Here is a 20,307-nt window from a genome sequence, read left to right as displayed (position 1 = left end):
GCCACACGCAGCATCAGTCTGGCAGGCATTGAGAGGCTGCCTGGCAGTTTTTCAAAAATGCAGAGCAGCTCGCCATTTCCATTTACATGGTGCCAGGTCAGTGGACCAGCATGCTCGATGAGAGTGGTTGTATGGGAGAACTTGGCAATGGCCAGATGAGTGACGTAGGGTGTGTTCGTGTTCATCGTGAAGAAAAGCAGATATATTCATATACAGATGACCGTCAGAGATGATGGAAGAAGCCAGAAGCAAGAACACAGGAAGGGAAGTCTTGGACAGGGTCATTGGATCCAGCCGAGAAATATATATTCGCAGCATCACGCAGAACATGAATCAGCATTTCCCCGTAACCTTCCAGAATAATTCAGTCAGTTCCGACTAGAAGGTAATTCGGTTAAATAAAACAAAACACCTTCCAAGCTGTCCACTATTATGAGGGTTCCATATACTCCCCAAATCGACACCCCAGGCAGAAACAACCGGAACGGAACAACCGGATCATCCGACGCGACTTTAGTTTTGGCTGGGATGATCAATCAGGTCGGTCGATCACCAACTCTTGTCCTGCGTCTCAGGGCCACTTCCTCCAGGCATTGGCGCTTATTCCACGGATGATCTTGGTCGCCGGAACTCCTTTCATTCACACGACCCTTACTCCCTTCTACCCCTCGTTCCGCCATCGAGCAGTCTGTGTTCAGTCTGTCGCGCATCGTCGCCGCGAGAATTGATCCCAGCTCGAACGCGCCGCATCTGCCACCTTGTCGCGGAGGCACCACACTCTTATCGCTCGACAAGCAGACTCAATCCTCGACGATATTCCTTTGTGCCGCTTTCACCACAAGGACTGCAGCAAGACGATCGCCAAAACCAGCCTCCCTACAAAAGTCCTTCAGTCAAGGGCTGTGAAAACGAGCCAGCACTTTCACCATCTCCTAGACAAGATACCCTCTTTGAAGTCGGTCGGCTTCGATCCACTTGCGCGGCCTTGGGAAACGGATTTCCCAAGGGAGACACCGCCGTGAATCCGCGTTTGCGCCTGTCATCTGTTCCAATCGGCAATATGTCCACCCCTACAACTCGGCACTCCCTACGACGTACGCCCCCTTGCCCCCACCAGACACACTGACAATTGTACTGACTCGAGCAACAGAGGGCCTGCGCCAGGCGCCCAAAGTCAACCAGCCCTTCACCCCGGATACTGGACGCGAGCGACGTTCCCACACCCAGCAAGGCTTCACATCTCCTCAACCTCCAACCTCCTCCCATGTGACCCTCAGCTCTGCTACGCAACACCAGCCGGGTACGCATTTCGGCGTCGAAACCTGGGAGGGAAAGGAACATATACCACTACCGATGTCCACGCGGGAAGTCGCAACGCCGGGGAACCGTCCTGTGCTGTTTGCCAACCTCGGCCGAAAACAAGTGAAACAGCCCGATTTCTATGACCCTTATTTTCCTCTCCGGTATCTTGAGGTACCAAGGAGTAAGTAGAGCATCAATCCGACTCATGGTGTGCTGACAAGCTGATCTCATTTCCCTACAGCTGATCACATCTACAAGCGTGCCCATTACGGCCTGCAATCGGGGATACCCGACGAAATTGACTTTGCCTTGTACCACCTGGTCCAAATTTCCAACCAACGATGGGACAAGTTCAAGTTTGAAGGGTTTCCTTTGCTGGCGGAAACCCTGATGGAGAAGGCGTTGGACGTCACTCGTATCTGCACTGGAGTAAAATGGGAACTCCAGTATGATCCTCGGCAGCCCATCGATAGGGTTAACGTGCTCAACTCACTACACGGAACGCGCAATCTCCTCGACAAGCTCCAAAAACTCCCCACGAACTTGCCCTACGACAGTCTTGAAACGTACGAGCTCAACCATGAGCTTCGGAATGTCAAAGAGGCCGTTTTGGTGATGCGTAACATGGTGTTGCTGAAGGAGAATGCTTGGTACGTCTCGCGCTACGCAAAGGGGCTCCTGAGGGATTTCCTGGTCGTCCTGATCAATCTCCCGAATCAGCCTCGTTTGAATGAAATCAAAAACGATGCACTCGATATTGCCGAAGAGTGCACCAAATTCATGCGGACGGACGTGGAAGATCCCTTGTGGGTCTCCCTAGTCAATTGCCTCGATTCATCAGATCGTGCGCATGTTATCAGAGCTCTCTGGGCATTGACGCACTTCTCTACCGAGATGGATGAGGGCGACGGAAACAGGGCCATGGAACGCATATCCAAGCCGACTCTACAGCAACTGTACTACCACACGTTACTGGACCTCGACAAAGACGTCCTGAGTGGTGCGCTTGATTTTTGGTATCAATACACGCTCAGCCCGGATAACATTGAAAAATTGATGGACATTATCAACTTCCCGGTGGTTTTTGTGCCTCGCATGGTCGCGCTGCTCACCTACGAATCACGGCCTACCAAAAAGGAAACCGTTCTCCAAGAAGAAAAAGTCGCTCCCGCTCCGTCAGAGATCCCGCGTGTGCCTGCGAAGCTTCTGAAGGACCTGATGGAACTCTCCGAGCCCGAGCGCAGCTCTCAGTGGCTCCGTTGCTGCTTCATCGAAGACACAGAGTGCGAGATCACGCAGATTGCCTTGTGGCAGGCCTACCAGAGCCGTTTCGCCGATCCTCGTATTCCTGGAGGCGGTGTTCTTCCTGCTGCCGAGTTTATCAAGAACGTCAGCAATACGTTTACAAACGCTCAAGCTCAAGTCATCAATGGCCCGGGAACCGCCAAGTTCATCATCAAGGGTATCCGACCTTTAGAGACTGCTTATACGTTTGAAGGGTTCCCATACCTGTACTGCAAGTGGGCCGACAACTCGAGTCCCTCCAAAATGTGCCAGCAGGCGTTCGCATCTCCTACCGACCTCCGGAACCACGTCTTCGCCGACCATATGAACTTAGAGCCTGCCGAGGAGCCAGGCCAGTACAAACTGGATGCCGCAGAAAAGCCCATTCACACCTGTCAATGGGATAATTGCAATCGATTCCGGGTGTCTGGACCAAGCACTAACACGGCAATGGTCGCTGGCCACGTCTCCTCCCACCTCCCCGAAGACCGCCCCGCCGGCGCACCGCCCCCAAGTTCCAAACGCGCCATTCTCCAAGAGCGCATCGTCCGCAAGTGGTATTACATGGATACCCCCGTCAACGAAAAAGGCGAGCCCTTCGGCGTCGCGTACAAGGCTGCATTGGTGCTGCGGAACATTGCGCGCGGGATCCCTGATCGCATGGCTTCGCAGTACGGCCTTCCCTGGAAAAAGGCAGTGTTCCTAAGCCAGCGCACCAAGATCGTCGAGTCCTGGGACCGCAATCGCGCTCTGCGCAAGGAACTCACTGAGTTGTTGATGGTGGTCGAACGAGAAGATGATTACTGAGTCCCTGGTTGATCGATTGTCATCATCAATCAACCTCCCTTGTATGATTAATACCCTGGTGTTTTTGTTTTACCTCTGGTCTTTCTATCGTTGCATTTTCGTCATTTTTCCTCTGCTTCTCACGTCCTCCCAAAAGAGGACTCAAGTTTACTTTACTTTTTATATTTTTTTTCTGGTGATTTTCATTTTGCTGGTGAGAGAAATGGAGGGAAGGAGGCTCATTACGTTCAGACTGCTGGCTGGATTTGTGCCGCCAACACCAAAATGGCCTCGAAAGAGGAGTTCTTTATTTTCCTTGGGATTTTGGGGTTAGTGATCTTTATTCTTCTGGCGTCTCTGGGGGATGAGGAAGATAGAATTTAAGTTCAAGTATTTCTGCTACAAGATCCTTGATGGCCGGTACGCGTAGATATTGGCAAAGGGATTGTCTAGATGTATTACCATTCTGGCTGCTCGCACTTCCTAAGCTCGTAGCAAACATCTTGCCTGGAAGTAAACCACAGCGCTTATGGCAATTACTTATTACATAATATTTTAGACAACACGGGGAATTGATAGGGACACCACAGCTTTTGTTAGGGACACCACAACTTATGTAATATGGGTAATTACATAATTAAAAATGTCATGTGATCTGTATTTAGATTACTATAGCAACATCATTCTATTATCTGTTCTACTATAAAATCCTGGCTCCCCCCCCCCCCCTTCTAAAGCTTTGTAGTTATCTACTTCAAAATGGACCCCCCTACAGAGTAGATCTTTGATTCTAGAGAGCTCCTACTAGCATCTGTGCGTCAGCATGCTCTCTCCCAAGGCTATGCAATTACTACTTTACGATCAAATGCAAATCGAAATATTACTCTTGGTTGTGATCGTGGTGGCACTTATCATGATCGTATTAATGCGCCAGAAGGGGCAAAGCGACGATTAACTACTACACGACGGATTAATTGTCCATTTCAGCTATATGGGAAGAAGCTTCCTAATAGTGAGCAGTGGGATTTACAGGTACGAAATCCAAATCATAATCATGCAGCCAATAATATGATAGGTCATCCGTCAGCGCGCAAATTTACAGATAATCAGCTTCAAACTATCCATCGCATGTCTGAAGTTAGATCAAAACCCCGCGAAATCCTTACTTTGATTAAGAAAGAGCATAAAGATGCTTTAATTACGCCTCGAGATATTTATAATGCTCGAAGCGCTTTACGAAGGCAAAAACTTGGTAATCGTACGCCAATTGAGATTCTACAAAAGACTCTAGAAGAGAATCAGTGGAAATTTGCTACTAAACAAGATCACGAAGGCCATATTCTCTTCTTTATGTTTGCACATCCTAAATCGATCGAATACGCTAATAAATTTAATAGGGTGTTTATACTAGATTGCACTTATAAGACGAATCGCTATCAAATGCCTCTATTGCACATTATTGGCGTATCACCTTCAAATTCAACATTTAGTATCGCTTTCTGCTTTATGCGAAATGAACAAGAAGAGAGCTATATTTGGGCTTTAAAGACGTTTTTCTCCTTTCTAGATCCCTTACCCTTTGAACCAGTTCTTTGTACTGATCGATGGCTCGCTTTATTAGGTGCAATTATAGATGTCTGCCCTACATATCCACATTTACTTTGTGTATGGCATATTAATAAAAATGTGATACAACATACGAAGCAGCACTTCTCTACAAATGACGAGCATCAAAAATTTCTACAATCGTGGAATGAGCTAATCTATTCTACTACAGAAGAGTTTTATAATTCTAGGCTTCTAGAATTTAAGAAGCAGTTCCCCCCCCCCTTCAATTCGCTATATAGAGGAAAATTGGCTAATTTATAAAGAGAAATTCGTAGTTGCGTGGATTCAGCAATATCTACACCTAGGTAATGCAGCGACATCCCGGGTAGAAGGCTCACATGCCTTTTTAAAAAAATATCTAGGTAGTTCGACAGGCGATATGCTATTTGTATTTGAAGGAATTTCACAAGCTTTACAAGCGCAGCATAGTACCCTTGCGTACGATTTTGCAAGCGACCAAATTCAAAGGGTAAATGTGCCATCGCAAGAGCTTTATGCTAATATTATGCTTAGGACTTCGCGATATTCGATTCGACGAATCAGTGAGCAAGTTTCAAAGGCTAAAAGAGCTACAGAAATTGCTCCCTTAGGCCCCTGCCAAAATGGATTTACAAGGACTATGGGCCTACCATGCGCTCATAGAATTTTTGATCTATTGAAGCGAAATCAGGCCATTCCATTGACAGATATCCACCCATTCTGGCGATTAGGCTTAGAAGAGGGCGAATCAGAATATCTGCCAATTTTAGAACCTACAATTCCATTACCAAAACCTAAAAAACGGAAGCGGGGTCAGGATCAGGCAGAGCAAATCATTGATGGAGAGCCTATACAGAAGCGGACGAAGGCAGCGCCAAAATGCAGCAATTGTGGTGAAATTGGGCATACACGAAGGTCATGTAAATTATAGAGAGAGAGTGGAATTCAGAATGAAATTCAAATACAGATCACATGATATTTCTACTTAGATAATCAATTTTATTACATAAGTTGTGGTGTCCCTAACAAAAGCTGTGGTGTCCCTATCAATTCCCGACAACACGGTATGAAAGGAAGACCAAAGACAATGACGCCGTGCTGTTGGCAGGAAAAGCTACAGATTTGCATAATGATGCGAACACATTGTTTCGAGTAATTCCCAAAGAAGAACAATTGCTCTCATACATAATGTAGGCTCACTTCGCATTTGCAAATTCCCCAAGCACCTGCATCGCACCCTGTGCCCGATTCACCGGAACATAGATGTGATCATGAAAATACCCGCTAACAACATTGGTACTGATACCGTTATCCTTGAGGCGCGCAGTAATAGTCGCAATCAGTCCGACAGCCTCAAGACTGGAGTGGATGGTGAGCGTGATCTTTTTGCAAGGAAACGTGTGCTCTTTGAAGCCGTGGGACGTGGCTAACGCCTCGGTGGTCACAATAGTGATGCCTTCAGCCTCTTGGACAATAAGCTGTGGCTCGAGAGTAGCCAGTGGAAGGGACGGGAGAGGCTCTTTGGTGTTGAGAAAGACGTAGGTGGTTGGGTCCAAGATTGGCTGCATTGTCGCAAGGAGGACGGAGAGATCTTCTTCGCCAGATGGAGGTGCCATTTTGAAGACAATGTTTCTGTGTTGGCAAATATGAGAGAAGAATGATTGCTTTTGCGTGTGACTCGAAGAGAGAGGTTGAACAAGGCCGAAGTTGGATGTCGTTCCAAGGGCGCAGAGTTGATGGACAAACAGTGCAAATATCAAAGCCGCCACCACGTTAATAATATATTTTTCATACCTAATCTAGACCTCAGCCATGATCTCGCATATGGATTGATGGAAGTGGATATTTAAATTCAAGAAATACATTCAAAAAACACTACAAGCTGTACAAAACGTGTTGCTGTCCGTATGGCATATGAGATCCCAAATCCTGCCCTCTAATAGTCGCCAGTAGGCACCCCGACTTTCGGAACATGCTGTCCGTGAAACCCGAACCCAACAGGTCCATTAACGTCGGCTCTGCCAAGTTCTGTGAGGTCATGGGCATTTAGACAAAGAAGATAGCTTTTGCCTCGCATGCCATCCAAGACAACGCTGAGAAGCACTCCATCATCTTCATTCCTTCCATTCGGATCAGCAATGAATAACGCTTCTCCAGGGGAATGACCGTGGTGCGACCACGCATGAGTTTCCTTGGTCTCGCAATCAAGCTTCATTATGCTGTCGGTAAAGGTCGACCTGCCGCTAAGCGTCACAGCGTAGACATATCGGTATGGCTGGGTGACAAAATTGGGGTTGATTGTTGGCAGCTCGGGATTGAGCGCCTGACATTCACTCCACTCGATAGATGCCTTGCCGACCTCGGCTGTGGGAGCAGAAGGCACAGCAGGGAGACGGAAACGAGAAAAGGACGAGCGCAAGGAGTCATCCCGTTGTTCGGTAAGGGCCTTCGCCTTTGCGGAAGTAGAAATGAGATTTTCGAAATACAGAGTCTTCAAAAACTCCGGGCTCTCGAGCCTCAAAAGATCCGCCACCACATCCGTCTTGCTGGGGTCTTCTTTGGACGGTTGCTGCCATGCATTGATGGTGTGGAAGCAGAAGAATGCAGGGCTCTCATATTTTGCAACTAGTCCCTGGCCATTCTTGCGGTCGATGACATACCATGTTGCTGGTTTGGTCGCGTCCATCGGCATTATGGCCTCCATGAATGAGCCATTTGCAAGTTTCATCGGATTAATATGCGAATTCCATACACAGAGCAGAACATAATCCTGTGTGAGGACCAGGGAATGAAGGTACGCTGGTGTTCCCGGAAAGGTCGCGAGAATTGTCGTCTTCCCCGTAGAGGCAGATACTTGGAAAACGCGATATGTGGGGGATGGACTCAGTGAGCAATTGAAGTTGAACACGTCTCCAGTTTTAGGATCGGATCGAGCATGTGAAGCTGACAGCGGCCCGTCGAGATCCGGATGAAGGTCAGCCTGCGCTGCGAGTCCTATGGGCTCTAGAGTTTCCGGGTCGATTTTCTTGAAGACATTGCGATCGGTCTTTGCATAGAGGTTCTGGATCGGCTTGGAACCGTCCCAACGGTTGTTTGGCTCTGCAGTAGCTGTATGGTCCAGACCAGGCATATTGACGGATAGGGTGACGCCGATGTTGATAGCAGATGGGTCTTCGGGGGGAGTATGTTCACTTTGAATCTTGTTGAACACACTCTTGCAAGGATCGCGTTTCTGTCCAAACCCCATCGCTTGTAGAGATCCAGTCTTTCTCACACTCTCAATCAACGCATCAGTCGAGAAGCGCGAGTTGTAGAAGACCCGAACGTTCCCATGAACATTGTCAGGGCCCATGATTTGGAAACGATGCGTTTGGCTGAATCCGTCAAACCAGTGAGATACTTGAAATGTTCCGCCATTTTCTGTGTCCACTTTGCTCTTGCATGGTCCGGTACGGTATAGGGTTCCGGCAGCATAGGCGGGAATATGGCCAGTTACCGACAGTTCCACGGGACTATGCTCTTCAAATTCAGGATCGAACTGAGTAGCTGAGTTAGAGCCTTATTTAGCTTCAATGTAAGGCAATTAACTTACTCCCTTGTCATTAGGCCAGTTATTGTAATGCTCCTCAGCTGCCTGCGAGTTACTGGCCACTGCTGTAGATGATACTGCAATGGACGACATGATATAAAGGCTGTAAATAGCGATGAGATGTGAATCTTGAAGGAGTTCTTTGCTACTCAGTATACAAAGACAGGAATGAAGGAAGGAACTAGTAGGGTTGAAACAGCCGTTAAATATATGGCAAAGAATGAACTCTGTTCCATTTTGTGGAGGAAAGGCATCGGAAATCGTGCGGGGGAATCGCGACGGATCATGTGGGTCCTCACCGACCCGGCCCAATCTGCCACTTCCACCTCTCGCTCGGCAACCGATTTGGCCGGAGAAACGGTCGGACACGGACTCGAAAACACGGACTCGGAAACACGGACTCGAGAACACCTCAGGACATCGGTCTAACTAGTGCTAATCGCACACCGCGCGTTGAACTCATATTTCGCCGTCGGACATAACCCACACTTATACGACGTTCGAGGGACACCGGGGTTTCTTTTGTCGCTTACCGGGTATCATACGACGCAGAGACAAAGATTCACTGACCAAATTTAAATTCGATAATCTATGATCACTCAGCGAACCGACATCTAACAAAGGAAAAAGAGCTTATAGGACCAAACTGTCAAAATGGAGCAGTCGGGGCGGCAAGGTTCTGGTGTCAAAACCAGTAGGCAATGGAACTGCGATAAGTGCATGTCGAAGTTCGGACGACTAGATCATTTGAAACGCCATGAATTGACTCGTTAGTCCACTCGCTATAAACGCCATCTCACATTAATGCTGACCCCACTTCCAGATAAGACGGGAAGAAGCAACTTCTGTCCTTTTTGCAGATCTTCTTTTAGCAGAGGGTATGTCTACCAATATTTCCTTGCCATGAAAAGCAACGATTACTCACCAATTTTGAAGAGATGTCTTGCGAAGACATTGGAAATCGTGCAAAGCTCGTGTAGACAATGGACACTCTATCCCTGAGCCACACCAAGGAGGTAAGCAGCGACGTGCGTGTGATAGCTGTGCGAGTTTGAGAAAGGCTTGCAATGGGGAACAACCAAGCTCTGAGTGCAGCGACCGAGATCGGAAATGCTCCTATCAACGTTTATACGAAAATCCTGGCAATCCACCTAGGCCTCTCCAGGGAGGGAGTCGACGAGTCCCAGAAACGGATGCGGATATTGATCCCATATCTGAGACAACCTGGGATCTTGGATTGCAGACATTCTATCCGTCTAGACGCGCACCTGGCTAGACCAAGTTTCATAACCTGTCGACTTCTTAGGTCTAGTCTACTAGAAGGATTGACACCCAAAACACTTCGCTGGTCATGATATGAGTCACGAGCTCAGAAAACTGCAGAATTATTGGGGTTGATGCTCCCAATTCTATCTAAGCCTGGAATTGGGGCAAGGGAATTCTATTCACTCGAAATTGCTAAGCAATGGTTCGGTAACCCAATTCAAGTCCGAGCCAGGCCTTCACTCTCCAAGCCTTTCAAATATCGGTATAAGTTCACAAAAGCCTCCAACCATTCCTCTTCCCTTGCATTATGAGGCTCATACCCTTGAAACTGCTTATCCCGGCGAAACGCAAGGCGAACTCCAGAATTATGTGGCGTAAAACACGGGGCCTCTGGATTAAGGTCCGGAAATATGAACGGCTTTCCAGACCAAGGCGTGTTCGCAGTTCGGTAAATCCGGTTCGTCTTCTTATCTGTTATGAGAGGATGCTTGGCGGGAGGCAGCGATTGAGGAAAGGATAAATAGAAATAGGGCATTCCGATGATCAGGATTTGGACAGAACGCTTGATCGATGTTGGATGTTCAATTGGATGTGCAAGCCCATCTTCTGGCCTCCTTTCAGGCACTTCGACTTCTCCATCGGGGCTTTCGGTGGCCAGCTGGTGCTTTACCAGCATATTGACCAGCTCCTCCAAGGCCCAGTCGAACGGAATGATAGGAAAAAATTCATAAAGGAGGAACTCTGAGCTTGCATAATAGAGGCGATGCACTTTGGCATATTTGTCTGCGCTGAACTTCATTCTTTGAACAACATGCGCAATATTCTCTCGCGGCTGTTGGCCTGGATCCAGTGTCTTCTTCAAGATGTCCTGGTTCGCTTGTAGCATATCTGCAGCCCAATGCAGCTGAGCAAGATTCTTGCGTGCAAGGTTCTTCCTCGCCTCTTTCGTGACATTCCAGCGCTCTTCCAGGGCCCCAATTGTTGAATAATCCCAGACTTCAGGAAGTCCTGACTCCGGAGCATAACGATTCAGATTCGCAATCTTGGTGGCTGATTGAATCCCGTCGTAAATGCGGGAGTGCATTGTGTCTAGAATCCTCTTATATAGTATAGACTTGACAGATAGGATATTCAAGGCTAGTATGGAGTCCTCGGGCGCCATTTGAAGTTGACAGCTTGAGCAGAATTCATAGTAGAAGCGAACGGCGTCGCGCACTTTGGCAAGAATATCGGGGTCATGATTAAAGACCTGGCCACAGGTTTGATGTGAGAGAATACAACCGTTTATATGAGGATTGTCATGAATCAAAAGCCTGAGAATGTCCCAGACGCGGAGATCATCGATGATTTGGTGCGCAAGTTCTGGTGGTGTGGTAAGGAGCCCTCGAACGACGGCTTGGAGAGGAAGCGGGACCATCATGTCAATGTTCGTGGTGAGATTGCGCTGGATGATCTCGTGTAGAATAAATGTGTTATTTTGGATTTAGCCCCGCCCTTTTATATGATTTTCGTGCGGCTGAAAATTCGCGTGAGTCACTAGTGGCGCGTTGTTGGGGCCAAATCAACCGCTCATATCCACACTGTGGGTTATAAATGACAAATTCCGCCCGTTTAAGCATGTTCGATACATCCCGTTTAAAAAACCCGAGAAAATTGAACGGGCTGAAAACATGAAGTCATTCCCAAAGGATTTACATCTCGACGAATGTGATGATCCGGAAGTTATCGCGCTACGCTTGAGGGAGGATCAGCAACTATGTCGCGAGAAAAAAATGCCGAGTACTCTAGCGTTTCACTTGCCTACTGCTAGTTGTCCTTTATTAGAGGCTGTATCATGGCACCTGACTCCTCAGAGCGAGGTACCGATGGCCCTGAAGAGGGTAAGATGCGAGAGCATTGTTCAAGGAATCAGAGCCTATCTATATCAACTGGACACCGTGGCGGACAATGATGGAGACGAACCAACAACCTCAAATAACAGTATACCCACAAACGAAGAGTTTGAAGCAGCACTAAAGGTGCTGGACTACCTTCATATGCAGAAATCCATCTCGCAACTCGAATCATCAAGCCCCTTGTCTGACGTGATCCTCGCGGTGCGAACACAACTTGGGATGGACAGCAGCCGGCGAGCTCAGCATCATGCGTCGCAAGCGCTAAATGCCAGAAACGACAGATACTCCAAATTCTCCAGGTGCTATATTTGCTGTTATCGCTTCCAGGACTCAGAAGCCCATGACCTATATCCGTCATTGTGTCGGTCGTGTGGAATGTTCAATATTGCCTCATCTCGGCTTTCATTGCCCGAAAAGCTGAATCTCTCCGGAAAGACCGCTCTGATTACCGGAGGGCGAATCAACCTCGGATATCATACTGCGCTACGAATGCTTCGTTGCGGTGCTCGAGTTATCGTTTCATCTCGGTACCCCGGTGATGCAGCGACTCGATATGCAAGGGAACCAGATTTTGAGCAATGGAGCTCGAGCTTGAAAGTCGTTGGTGCGGACTTTCGAGCTGCAAGTGACGCTTTCAGGCTCGTACATGTTGTGAAGGAGCTATTGCGTGCATGGGATGGACGGCATAATTCTGATTCGCGAACATCACTTGAAATTCTGATCAATAATGCCGCGCAGACTTTGACGGATCCCGTGAAGGCAGAAATGAAGGCTATATCTCGTGAAAGGGCATTTAAGGATCTGCCAGAGGCCAAGGCACTACTCGCAGGCGGTGCCAGTGTGGACTACCAACCACGGCTAAGGGGAGGGATGCAAGCATCCTGGATACCGAGAATTGAGGACGAGCAAACGCAACAGCTGCTTCCGAATGGAGTTAGCCAAGACAGTCTGAATGAAGGCCGAGTCGTCCAGAAAGGACTTCGCACCACCGGTGACGTCGACTCCGACTCGAGATCATCATGGATGCAATCTCTAGATGAGATCCCATACGAGGACCTGATCAGCGCCCACTCAGTGAACGCTTTCGTTCCATTGATACTATGCCGCGAGCTACTACCTCTCATGGGCGCAGCCGGTTCATCCTCGACATCGACATCAAAGCCGGTGGGATACATCGTCAATGTTTCATCGCGGGAAGGGATCCTGGAAGACATGCCGAATTCACGAAGCAAGGCCGGACACCATGTCCACACGAACATGTCTAAGGCTGCTATAAATATGATTACGGAAACAGAAGCCGGGAAGGCGTGGCAAACGCGCCGTGTTGCGATGAACTCCGTGGATCCGGGTTATATGTCTGCTGCACCAGAGTGCCAGCCCAAAAACGGATGTCCCATTGGGTTTGAGGATGGGACTGCTCGGGTGTTGTGGCCTATTGCTGTTGGTGAGGTAGAGAATCGTGTTATCTCGGGGAGATTCTTGAAGCATTTCGAGAGAGGAGCTGCTGTTGTTCGTCGTATGAATTGAGAACCTTGGTAGTCTGGGAGTGTCTAAATAAGGAAACAGAATAATTCAGCCCCCACGATGCTTTAAATCGAAGAAAGTTAAATTTCGGGCTCATTGGATCGTGCGTATTCACAGGCGAATCTCAAACCTGACAGGGACCGGAGTGCCGATTTGACAACCAAAACTACCAGATATGCACCCTGTTTTTAAGAGATCATTGCATTCCTAGATACGTACTTCTAGCCCTATCTATCTACCGGAACTCGTTGTCCCTGGCCCACTCACACCGCAGACTGGCGATAACATTGAGTTCGGTGTTGCAGGCCGTCCTCAGTGAGTGTCTCATGCACAGTTGAACGAACAGGCTCTTAGTCGCGCGGGTCCACTCGTATCTCTTAGCCCGCGGCCTTTTGTTGACAGTCAGGCTGACCATTTCCAGGCTGTCGGGACGATGGTGGCTGAGAAAATCATCAACCTTCTCAAGGCAGAGTCGTGGTCCCCACCGGTAGTGGCTCAACTCAGCACAGTCATCTCGGAGATGAAGCTCACGCAGCGACTGGGGCAGCTTCTGTAGTGTTGTCTGTGGCGGCGGAGCTTCCCACCCAAAAAGGATGATGAACGGAATGGTTAGCGATTCCAGCTTGCGATGACTCGCCAGTGAGCCGAGAGTGCCCTTGAAAGAACCCTTCCAGCGAATAGGGCATTTCCATCGCAAATCATGCACCACCAGGCATAGGATCCTGAGGGAATGTTTAAGGTGCGAGAGGGCTCGACACAGTTGGTCAATATCATATCGGAGGAACTGCGGCCGGCCGTGGAAGCAGGTATCTGCAAAGCAGTAGCAGAGCTCCTGGAGATTGGGCGTCGTTGAAAGCACCATGGCCAGATCAGTTGGGGTCATGTCAGTGGGGACGAGACGCAGAACGGTGAGTTTGGTCGCTAGGGGAGGCCTGGGAATCGGCCAGCAAAAACGCACCGAATTGAGAAGAACGGTGTGAATGATTTCGATGCGCGGAAGATAGAACATCGTGGAAATCTGATGGAGGTCATCTTTACACCGAGGAGAGAGACGGACAAGTGATACATGAGGGCCTTTCCGGCTCCTGGTTAAAAGGCACGTAAAGCTGTGCAACGTGCGAAGGGGATAGTTGGGATTTTGATGCTCGAGATTAAACCGAATGTCCTTGCAAAGCTCCCGAAAGCATCTTGTGTCTGCGAGCATGACATCAAGCGAAAGGTTAGTCATATTCTTGCTGAACGTCAGGTATGTAGACAATAACAGGCGAATGTCGTAGGTCATGATTGTAGAGAAGAGCCTTTCTGCTAGCGCTCGAATACTGACTCTTTGCAGTGGGCGAGATGTTCTCCACTTCCATCTGAAGGGAGTTGACAGCTCGTTCTCGCTAATCCAGCATTCGAATCGGAGATTCTGCACCAAGGCTCCCAGATGGGGCTTCTCCAGGAGAGCTATCAGCAGGCGATGGCTTGCGGGGCATCTGCCTTTGCCATTGTTATCCCATCTCATTCCGACTTGGTGGTAGAGAAACGGCGTGAGGATCCATCGAAGCTGCAAGCAGGTACGCGTGCATGCAGAGATATCGCGAGATCGAAGACGGGACACGATCATCCACAAGACCTCAGCAGGTAGTTTGGCCAGCATGATACGTTGACTCAAGGGCCTGCACCTGATGGCTTCCATGTTGGACGAGTGGACAGACGATGGAGCAGCTGGAGGTCATGAATGGTAGAAGAGTTGCTCTGTGTGGACTTCATGATGTGTAACTGTGCGTCTTGAGATAAGCGAAAAGAGACCAGAGGCAGCAATCAAGAGACGGAGAAATGGAAAGTACGAGGCCGGCACGTGAGGCTTGTTGTCGTCTCTCATACTGGCAACAACTTTCTTGCCGGACATATCTGCTATGTCGAGGACAGGCTTACACCTCAGTGGTTCAACACGGACGTGCAAAACAGATTTATGAAGAAAAGACGAATACGGCCATTCTCGACTGCTGATCTCAACCCACGGTCAACATCCATCATCATATATACCACAAGGAACGTGAATCCGATCCAAATGCCTGTCACTATCGATAAGGATAAGGGTAGTTCAACCGAGTCATGTCGGTCAGAGTGGCTCCGTACACCGAAGATCTTGACTCGAAATGACCCGTTCCCAGGGTTGCCGTGCCCTGTCTTGCTGTGCACAACGGCAACGCATCATCATGGTAAGAAAGAAAAAATGAAGTTACAATAAACACTGTCGTCGGCTCACCGGGATTCCCCCTGAGCGACTAAGATATGCAGGGGCCGTGCGCGTTGGGCACTGCCGCGGCATCTAAATTTTTTTTTTCTTTCATAGAACAGGGAAGGTGGGAGGCCTTGGCTTTGGTCTACGTATACCGCCTCAGATCAATTTCCTTGTGCTTCCTAGGGCGTTGATGATCATGTCAGAAAAACTTCCGACGAGTTGTTTCAGATGATCTCCGCTGTCGACATGATTTCCACAAGTTGGCCCAGTCCGGTGAGGCAACAAACGCATTGTTCTGGTCAAAGCAACGTCTCTTATACTATCACCAATCTGGCACTATTGAATCTACTGTACGCCACCCTGCACTTGCCGAGCGTCTAGTGTGGTGGATTCGGCATTTCCGCGCACGAGCTGCCAAACTACGTGAACCGTGGTCTGGAAAAAGGGCTGCCCGCCACTGACAAGCAGAAAAATGGGTCCTGCTAACTAGTGTCCGACTAGTATAGAAAACGTATACTCCGTACGCAGAACCCGATGTGTTCAGCCAGGGTCTTGTAATTTAACTATGTTTCTGCAATTGGTTCAGGGTACTGGCGGCCCGAATCCCGCGCTTGCGCTAATTGATCCTGAGCGTCGTTCCTCAGGATCTACTTGCTGCGAAGTCTTCGTTGGATTTGTTTCCTACAGATCAGTCGCTCCAACTAACACGCCGAGTAGCCGAGAAACTTGAGAAACAATTTTAAAGGGCGGGCTCGTTCCATGGATCGAACATTCGTTCCACAAGTGTCATCAGTAACTGGGTTCGTGCGGTTGCCAGAACGAGGCCACAACACGTCCGTGCATACTAGTATCCACGCAGCGAAAAGCCGCGTTCCCCGATCATCCCCTACTAGAACCCCGAATGGCAGGTCCACAGAAAACGGGTTCTTCGTGTCAATCCTAATCTTGGCAACGAACACTGGATTGTTAGCACGCAACCACTCTCGATGGCCCACAGCCTTCGGTAGAATGGTCTACATGTATTGGTCGAAGCTCGTGGGCCACCTCGTTACTCCTGATGGGATCGAGAGTCAATCTACCTCATAGGCTCCGGATCCTTGACTAGTACGTCCTGGGTAGTTATCTAACGCGGCCACTCCCCGTCCTCCATAATCCCTGCACCTCGGTTGGAGGCTGCCAAACTCTGTTTTCTCTAGCTTCAGTTCAACGGGCCAGAAGAACGGCACCTCTAATATTCTTTCGGCTGTAATAGTGGGTGGGGACTAATAGCGTGCAGAATATTAAATGAGTCTTGTTTATAAACATACCTTTGTTCTCCGCTGAATCGCCTCCCCCTCCAGCCTTGTGGTGTCTGAAAGGATTCCCCGGAGTGGTTATATGCACGCCATCTATTGAACTTTCTTTGATTTACTCCAATTGTTCCAGTGAAATCGAGCGAGATTCCCCACAGTCGAATTCCTTATCTAAGATTTGAAATGAGGCAGTGAAATCATCTCTCATCATCAACGTCCACATTCGCTACGATTCCATCTCTCCTTTCGTCTTCCATTTGATTTTTTAATTCAGTCGAGGCCCCAGACGGCATCAACAGATCTTTCCATATTACGATGGCAGAGCTATCAACAGCTCGTGGCCGTTCGGCCCTTGCCGTCAGCATTGTCTTTACGTCGCTGGCTACCATATTTCTTGCAATTCGTCTCTATACCCGAGCGTTTTTGGTGAAGCAGATGGGAGATGATGATTATACGATTATTGTTGCCGTGGTAAGAAACCAAGAGAGACAGTTCCACGAATTGAATTCTAATCAACTCTGTCGTCTATCCAGGCTTTCTCATGGGCATTCTTTGGATTATTCGTTGGAGGTGAGCCTTGCCCCATTCCTTCTTTGTATAATCAACCAATCACTCACAATAATCCAGAGACCTACCACGGCATGGGTGCTCATTTTGACCTCATTCCGCACCCGATTTATATCACGCAAATGATTGTAGGCTTAAACCCTTCGAGTTGAAAGTAAGGAGACTTACTAATCTATAAACAACCCTTTTCAAGTGCTTCTGGGCCTCAATCCCAGTCTACCAAACCAGTCTCATCTTGACCAAAATGTCCATCCTTCTACAATACCGACGCGTCTTCTCGACAACACCACGCATGCGCTTGGCCTGCTACATCTTGATCGGGTTTCTCGCTGCTTATGGCACTTGGACAATCATCAGCGCCTGGGCCAATTGTGTCCCTGTCGCCAAGTTCTGGTACCCAGATATTCCGGGCTTTTGTCTGAACAAGGAGGCATTGTGGTTTTCTAACTCGGCCGTCCACATCCTTACCGATCTCTTGATCTTGATATACCCCATGCCGGTACTACAGTCTTTGCAGCTGCCAAGGAAGCAGAAGGTGGCTCTTATGGGTATCTTTGCTCTCGGTGGATTGTCAGTATTCGGCTTTCTTTATCAGACAACCAGCAGACACAACTAACAAATCAACCCTACAGTGTCATGATCACAAGTATCCTCCGCTTGAAGAGCCTCCTCGTCATCTCCAAATCAACCGACCCAACCTGTACGTCCTCTCCAGATCCTTACTTAACTTCAAATCCCTTTCATCCCCAGACCAACCAACTAACAACCCCGCGGTACAAACAGACGACAACGTCGGCGCCGCCACCTGGTCCGCGGTAGAATGCAACGTGGCCATAATCTGCGCCTGCCTTCCCGGCACACGCGCCTTCTTCGCCAAACTCTTCCCACACATCTTCTCCACCCGCAGCGGCGGCTACAAGAGCCAGAGCAGCAGGTTCACCCGGCCCTCGCGCACCGGCCGCAGCGCAAACCTCACCAACTATCCAACAACCCAAATCCAAGCCTCCGTCGTCGGCGGCCGTCGCGATTCCGAATATGACCTGGACGACTTGTCGCACTCGGGCTCTTCAAGTGTCGGCTTTATGAAGGAGAGTGAATCTAAAGAAGGTAGTGCCGGCATTAAGGTTACGACGTTTATGACCCAGGAGTCTATTTCGAATACAGCTGCGGCTGGTCATAATCATAGGGGGATGGATGCTGATAGCACGAGGGATTTGGTGCAAAGGCCGAGTGCGGATAGCTTTTGATTTGTGCCTTTGATGTTGATTTTGTGGTTTGGTTTACATTCATTCGCTTTCTTTCGCTTTCCTCTCCAGTTGTTCTTTGGTTTGCATATAGACCGGGTAATGCCTGGCGCCCCATGATTTGCTCTTTCCGTTTTAGTGCTCACTGCTTGCTCCCTGACTAGAACTGAGCAAAGCCCTAAGCGCCCTGATCTGCTTACAGCGCATGATATAATCAAAATGGTCCGCTCACTGAGCATTCACTGACTGCTCACCTGAGTTATGATAAAAGAATCTCTATCGACCGCCGTATTTACACGTGCCACGTTCCAGTACGCTTAATCTTAAGCCAGGAAAACCTTCCCGAAGCTCGTCAGCGTCAACAATTCTCTTTTCTCTCCCTCGCGGTCGCCACGAGGCACTTCTGCCCCTTGCGCTGAACATGGCGCGACTGTTAGACCTTCCGGATGAGCTGATTCTTCTCGTCGTCGACTACGTGCAAGCGGACACCACGCAGACAGCATTGCCATTCTATGAATGGGGAGATGCGTTTAGACGCTCGGTTGAACAGAATCCACCGCAACGAATCAAAGACCTGCGCTCTCTGCGCCTCGTATCCGCTCTTGAACAATCTATTAAAACCGACATTCTACCGTAATATCTGCGTCCGCGAAAATGGATTCCGCACTTATCCGCAAAACCAGCTGCAGTGGAGTCTCGAGAATGACCCAAAGCTCGAAGAACATATTATCTCTGCAATTGTTCATTGCAACCACTCGATTCATGACGTCTATCGATTTTTTTGTTTCCCAAACATCCAGGCACTCAGCATGCTCCGGTTCAATGATTGGGAGCCTAAGGAATTTGAAGACGATTCGCATGTTGGCACGTCGCCGGTCATAGCACTGGATTTGATAGGCTACGGGGCGCATGAAGAGGCATTAGGCGCTGTACTAAGCTGGCCAGCCGCTTTGGAAGTGCTCCATTACGACGCCGAACAAGGAGAGTAGGATGGCCACTATGGCGATGAGCCTGCCAAAAGCTGGACCTGCGCGGCGTTGGTACGAACCCTGCAGCCGCAAAAGACCACTCTACGGGACTTGACTCTCACTCGGCCATGGCTCGAACATGAAGGATTGGGCAACGGACCACGCATAGATCTGAGCGATTTCACGGCTCTGACCACGCTCCGCATCTACCAAGTCTTTCTATGCGGAGAGGAGGACCCGCTCGAGGCCTGGAGAAGCCTTCCCCGCAGTCTTGAGAGGTTAGAGGTCTTTTACGATGACGGGGATCTCACCCGTTTTGACGGAGATGACTTTCTGCGGGGTCTGCTGGCGCATAAGAAAGAGTATCTACCCCATTTACGTACGGTGTCCATCAACTCGCCCGAGCAGGCCTGGGACAGCGACACAGAAGAGTTCAAGCCCGCCGGTCCATGGACGCCACCGCCTACCCTGGCACGAGCATTTAAAACTGCAGGCGTGAATATAGACATATGGCTGGGCCCTGTGGAACACCCAAAGTTTGAGGAACTGGACATTCGTCACCTTGAGCTACCGAGAAAATGGCGCTCTCTAGTGTGACGTCCAGCTAAATCTTGCTGGCTAACTAAAGCCTGAATATAGGTTCTACAGGTCCTTATTGTAGTATACCAATGACACATTTGTGACTACCAGCCGAGAGAGCTACGTCTACCTACCATAGCCAGGATACAAACTATTAGAAATGGTTGATTCAAAGAAAACTGTATATGAATCGA

The 20,307-nt window shown here is 49.0% G+C and overlaps 8 protein-coding genes across 8 annotated transcripts; 4 read left to right on the top strand and 4 right to left on the bottom strand.

The window, feature by feature from the left end:
* Positions 1-1,060: 1,060 nt before the first annotated feature.
* PFLUO_LOCUS2954 (Chromatin structure-remodeling complex protein rsc9) lies at positions 1,061-3,393 on the top strand (the record flags this gene model as incomplete). The annotated part of the gene is made up of 3 exons (XM_073780148.1): positions 1,061-1,094; positions 1,151-1,483; positions 1,544-3,393. 3 exons carry the CDS (start codon positions 1,061-1,063, stop codon positions 3,391-3,393), a joined length of 2,217 nt encoding a protein of 738 aa, XP_073637032.1.
* Positions 3,394-6,155: 2,762 nt separating this feature from the next.
* PFLUO_LOCUS2953 (uncharacterized protein) lies at positions 6,156-6,575 on the bottom strand (the record flags this gene model as incomplete). Its single annotated transcript, XM_073780147.1, has 1 exon — positions 6,156-6,575. One exon carries the CDS (start codon positions 6,573-6,575, stop codon positions 6,156-6,158), a length of 420 nt encoding a protein of 139 aa, XP_073637031.1.
* A 320-nt stretch (positions 6,576-6,895) lies between these two features.
* On the bottom strand, positions 6,896-8,641 carry PFLUO_LOCUS2952 (uncharacterized protein; the record flags this gene model as incomplete). Its single annotated transcript, XM_073780146.1, has 2 exons — positions 6,896-8,497; positions 8,552-8,641. 2 exons carry the CDS (start codon positions 8,639-8,641, stop codon positions 6,896-6,898), a joined length of 1,692 nt encoding a protein of 563 aa, XP_073637030.1.
* A 1,390-nt stretch (positions 8,642-10,031) lies between these two features.
* PFLUO_LOCUS2951 (uncharacterized protein) lies at positions 10,032-10,898 on the bottom strand (the record flags this gene model as incomplete). The annotated part of the gene is made up of 1 exon (XM_073780145.1): positions 10,032-10,898. The coding sequence occupies one exon, from the start codon at positions 10,896-10,898 to the stop codon at positions 10,032-10,034; it is 867 nt and encodes a 288-aa protein (XP_073637029.1).
* A 781-nt stretch (positions 10,899-11,679) lies between these two features.
* On the top strand, positions 11,680-13,236 carry PFLUO_LOCUS2950 (uncharacterized protein; the record flags this gene model as incomplete). The annotated part of the gene is made up of 1 exon (XM_073780143.1): positions 11,680-13,236. The coding sequence occupies one exon, from the start codon at positions 11,680-11,682 to the stop codon at positions 13,234-13,236; it is 1,557 nt and encodes a 518-aa protein (XP_073637028.1).
* A 232-nt stretch (positions 13,237-13,468) lies between these two features.
* PFLUO_LOCUS2949 (uncharacterized protein) lies at positions 13,469-14,242 on the bottom strand (the record flags this gene model as incomplete). The annotated part of the gene is made up of 1 exon (XM_073780142.1): positions 13,469-14,242. One exon carries the CDS (start codon positions 14,240-14,242, stop codon positions 13,469-13,471), a length of 774 nt encoding a protein of 257 aa, XP_073637027.1.
* A 3,324-nt stretch (positions 14,243-17,566) lies between these two features.
* PFLUO_LOCUS2948 (uncharacterized protein) lies at positions 17,567-18,569 on the top strand (the record flags this gene model as incomplete). Its single annotated transcript, XM_073780141.1, has 3 exons — positions 17,567-17,892; positions 17,955-18,022; positions 18,106-18,569. 3 exons carry the CDS (start codon positions 17,567-17,569, stop codon positions 18,567-18,569), a joined length of 858 nt encoding a protein of 285 aa, XP_073637026.1.
* An 806-nt stretch (positions 18,570-19,375) lies between these two features.
* Positions 19,376-20,131, top strand: PFLUO_LOCUS2947 (uncharacterized protein; the record flags this gene model as incomplete). Its single annotated transcript, XM_073780140.1, has 2 exons — positions 19,376-19,495; positions 19,556-20,131. 2 exons carry the CDS (start codon positions 19,376-19,378, stop codon positions 20,129-20,131), a joined length of 696 nt encoding a protein of 231 aa, XP_073637025.1.
* Positions 20,132-20,307: the final 176 nt, after the last annotated feature.

The sequence above is a fragment of the Penicillium psychrofluorescens genome, assembly GCF_964197705.1.
Source record: "Penicillium psychrofluorescens genome assembly, chromosome: 2".
NCBI classification, from domain to species: domain Eukaryota; kingdom Fungi; phylum Ascomycota; class Eurotiomycetes; order Eurotiales; family Aspergillaceae; genus Penicillium; species Penicillium psychrofluorescens.
The sequence above is the reverse complement of the archived record's forward strand: the minus strand, read 5'-3'. Positions and strand labels throughout refer to the sequence as shown.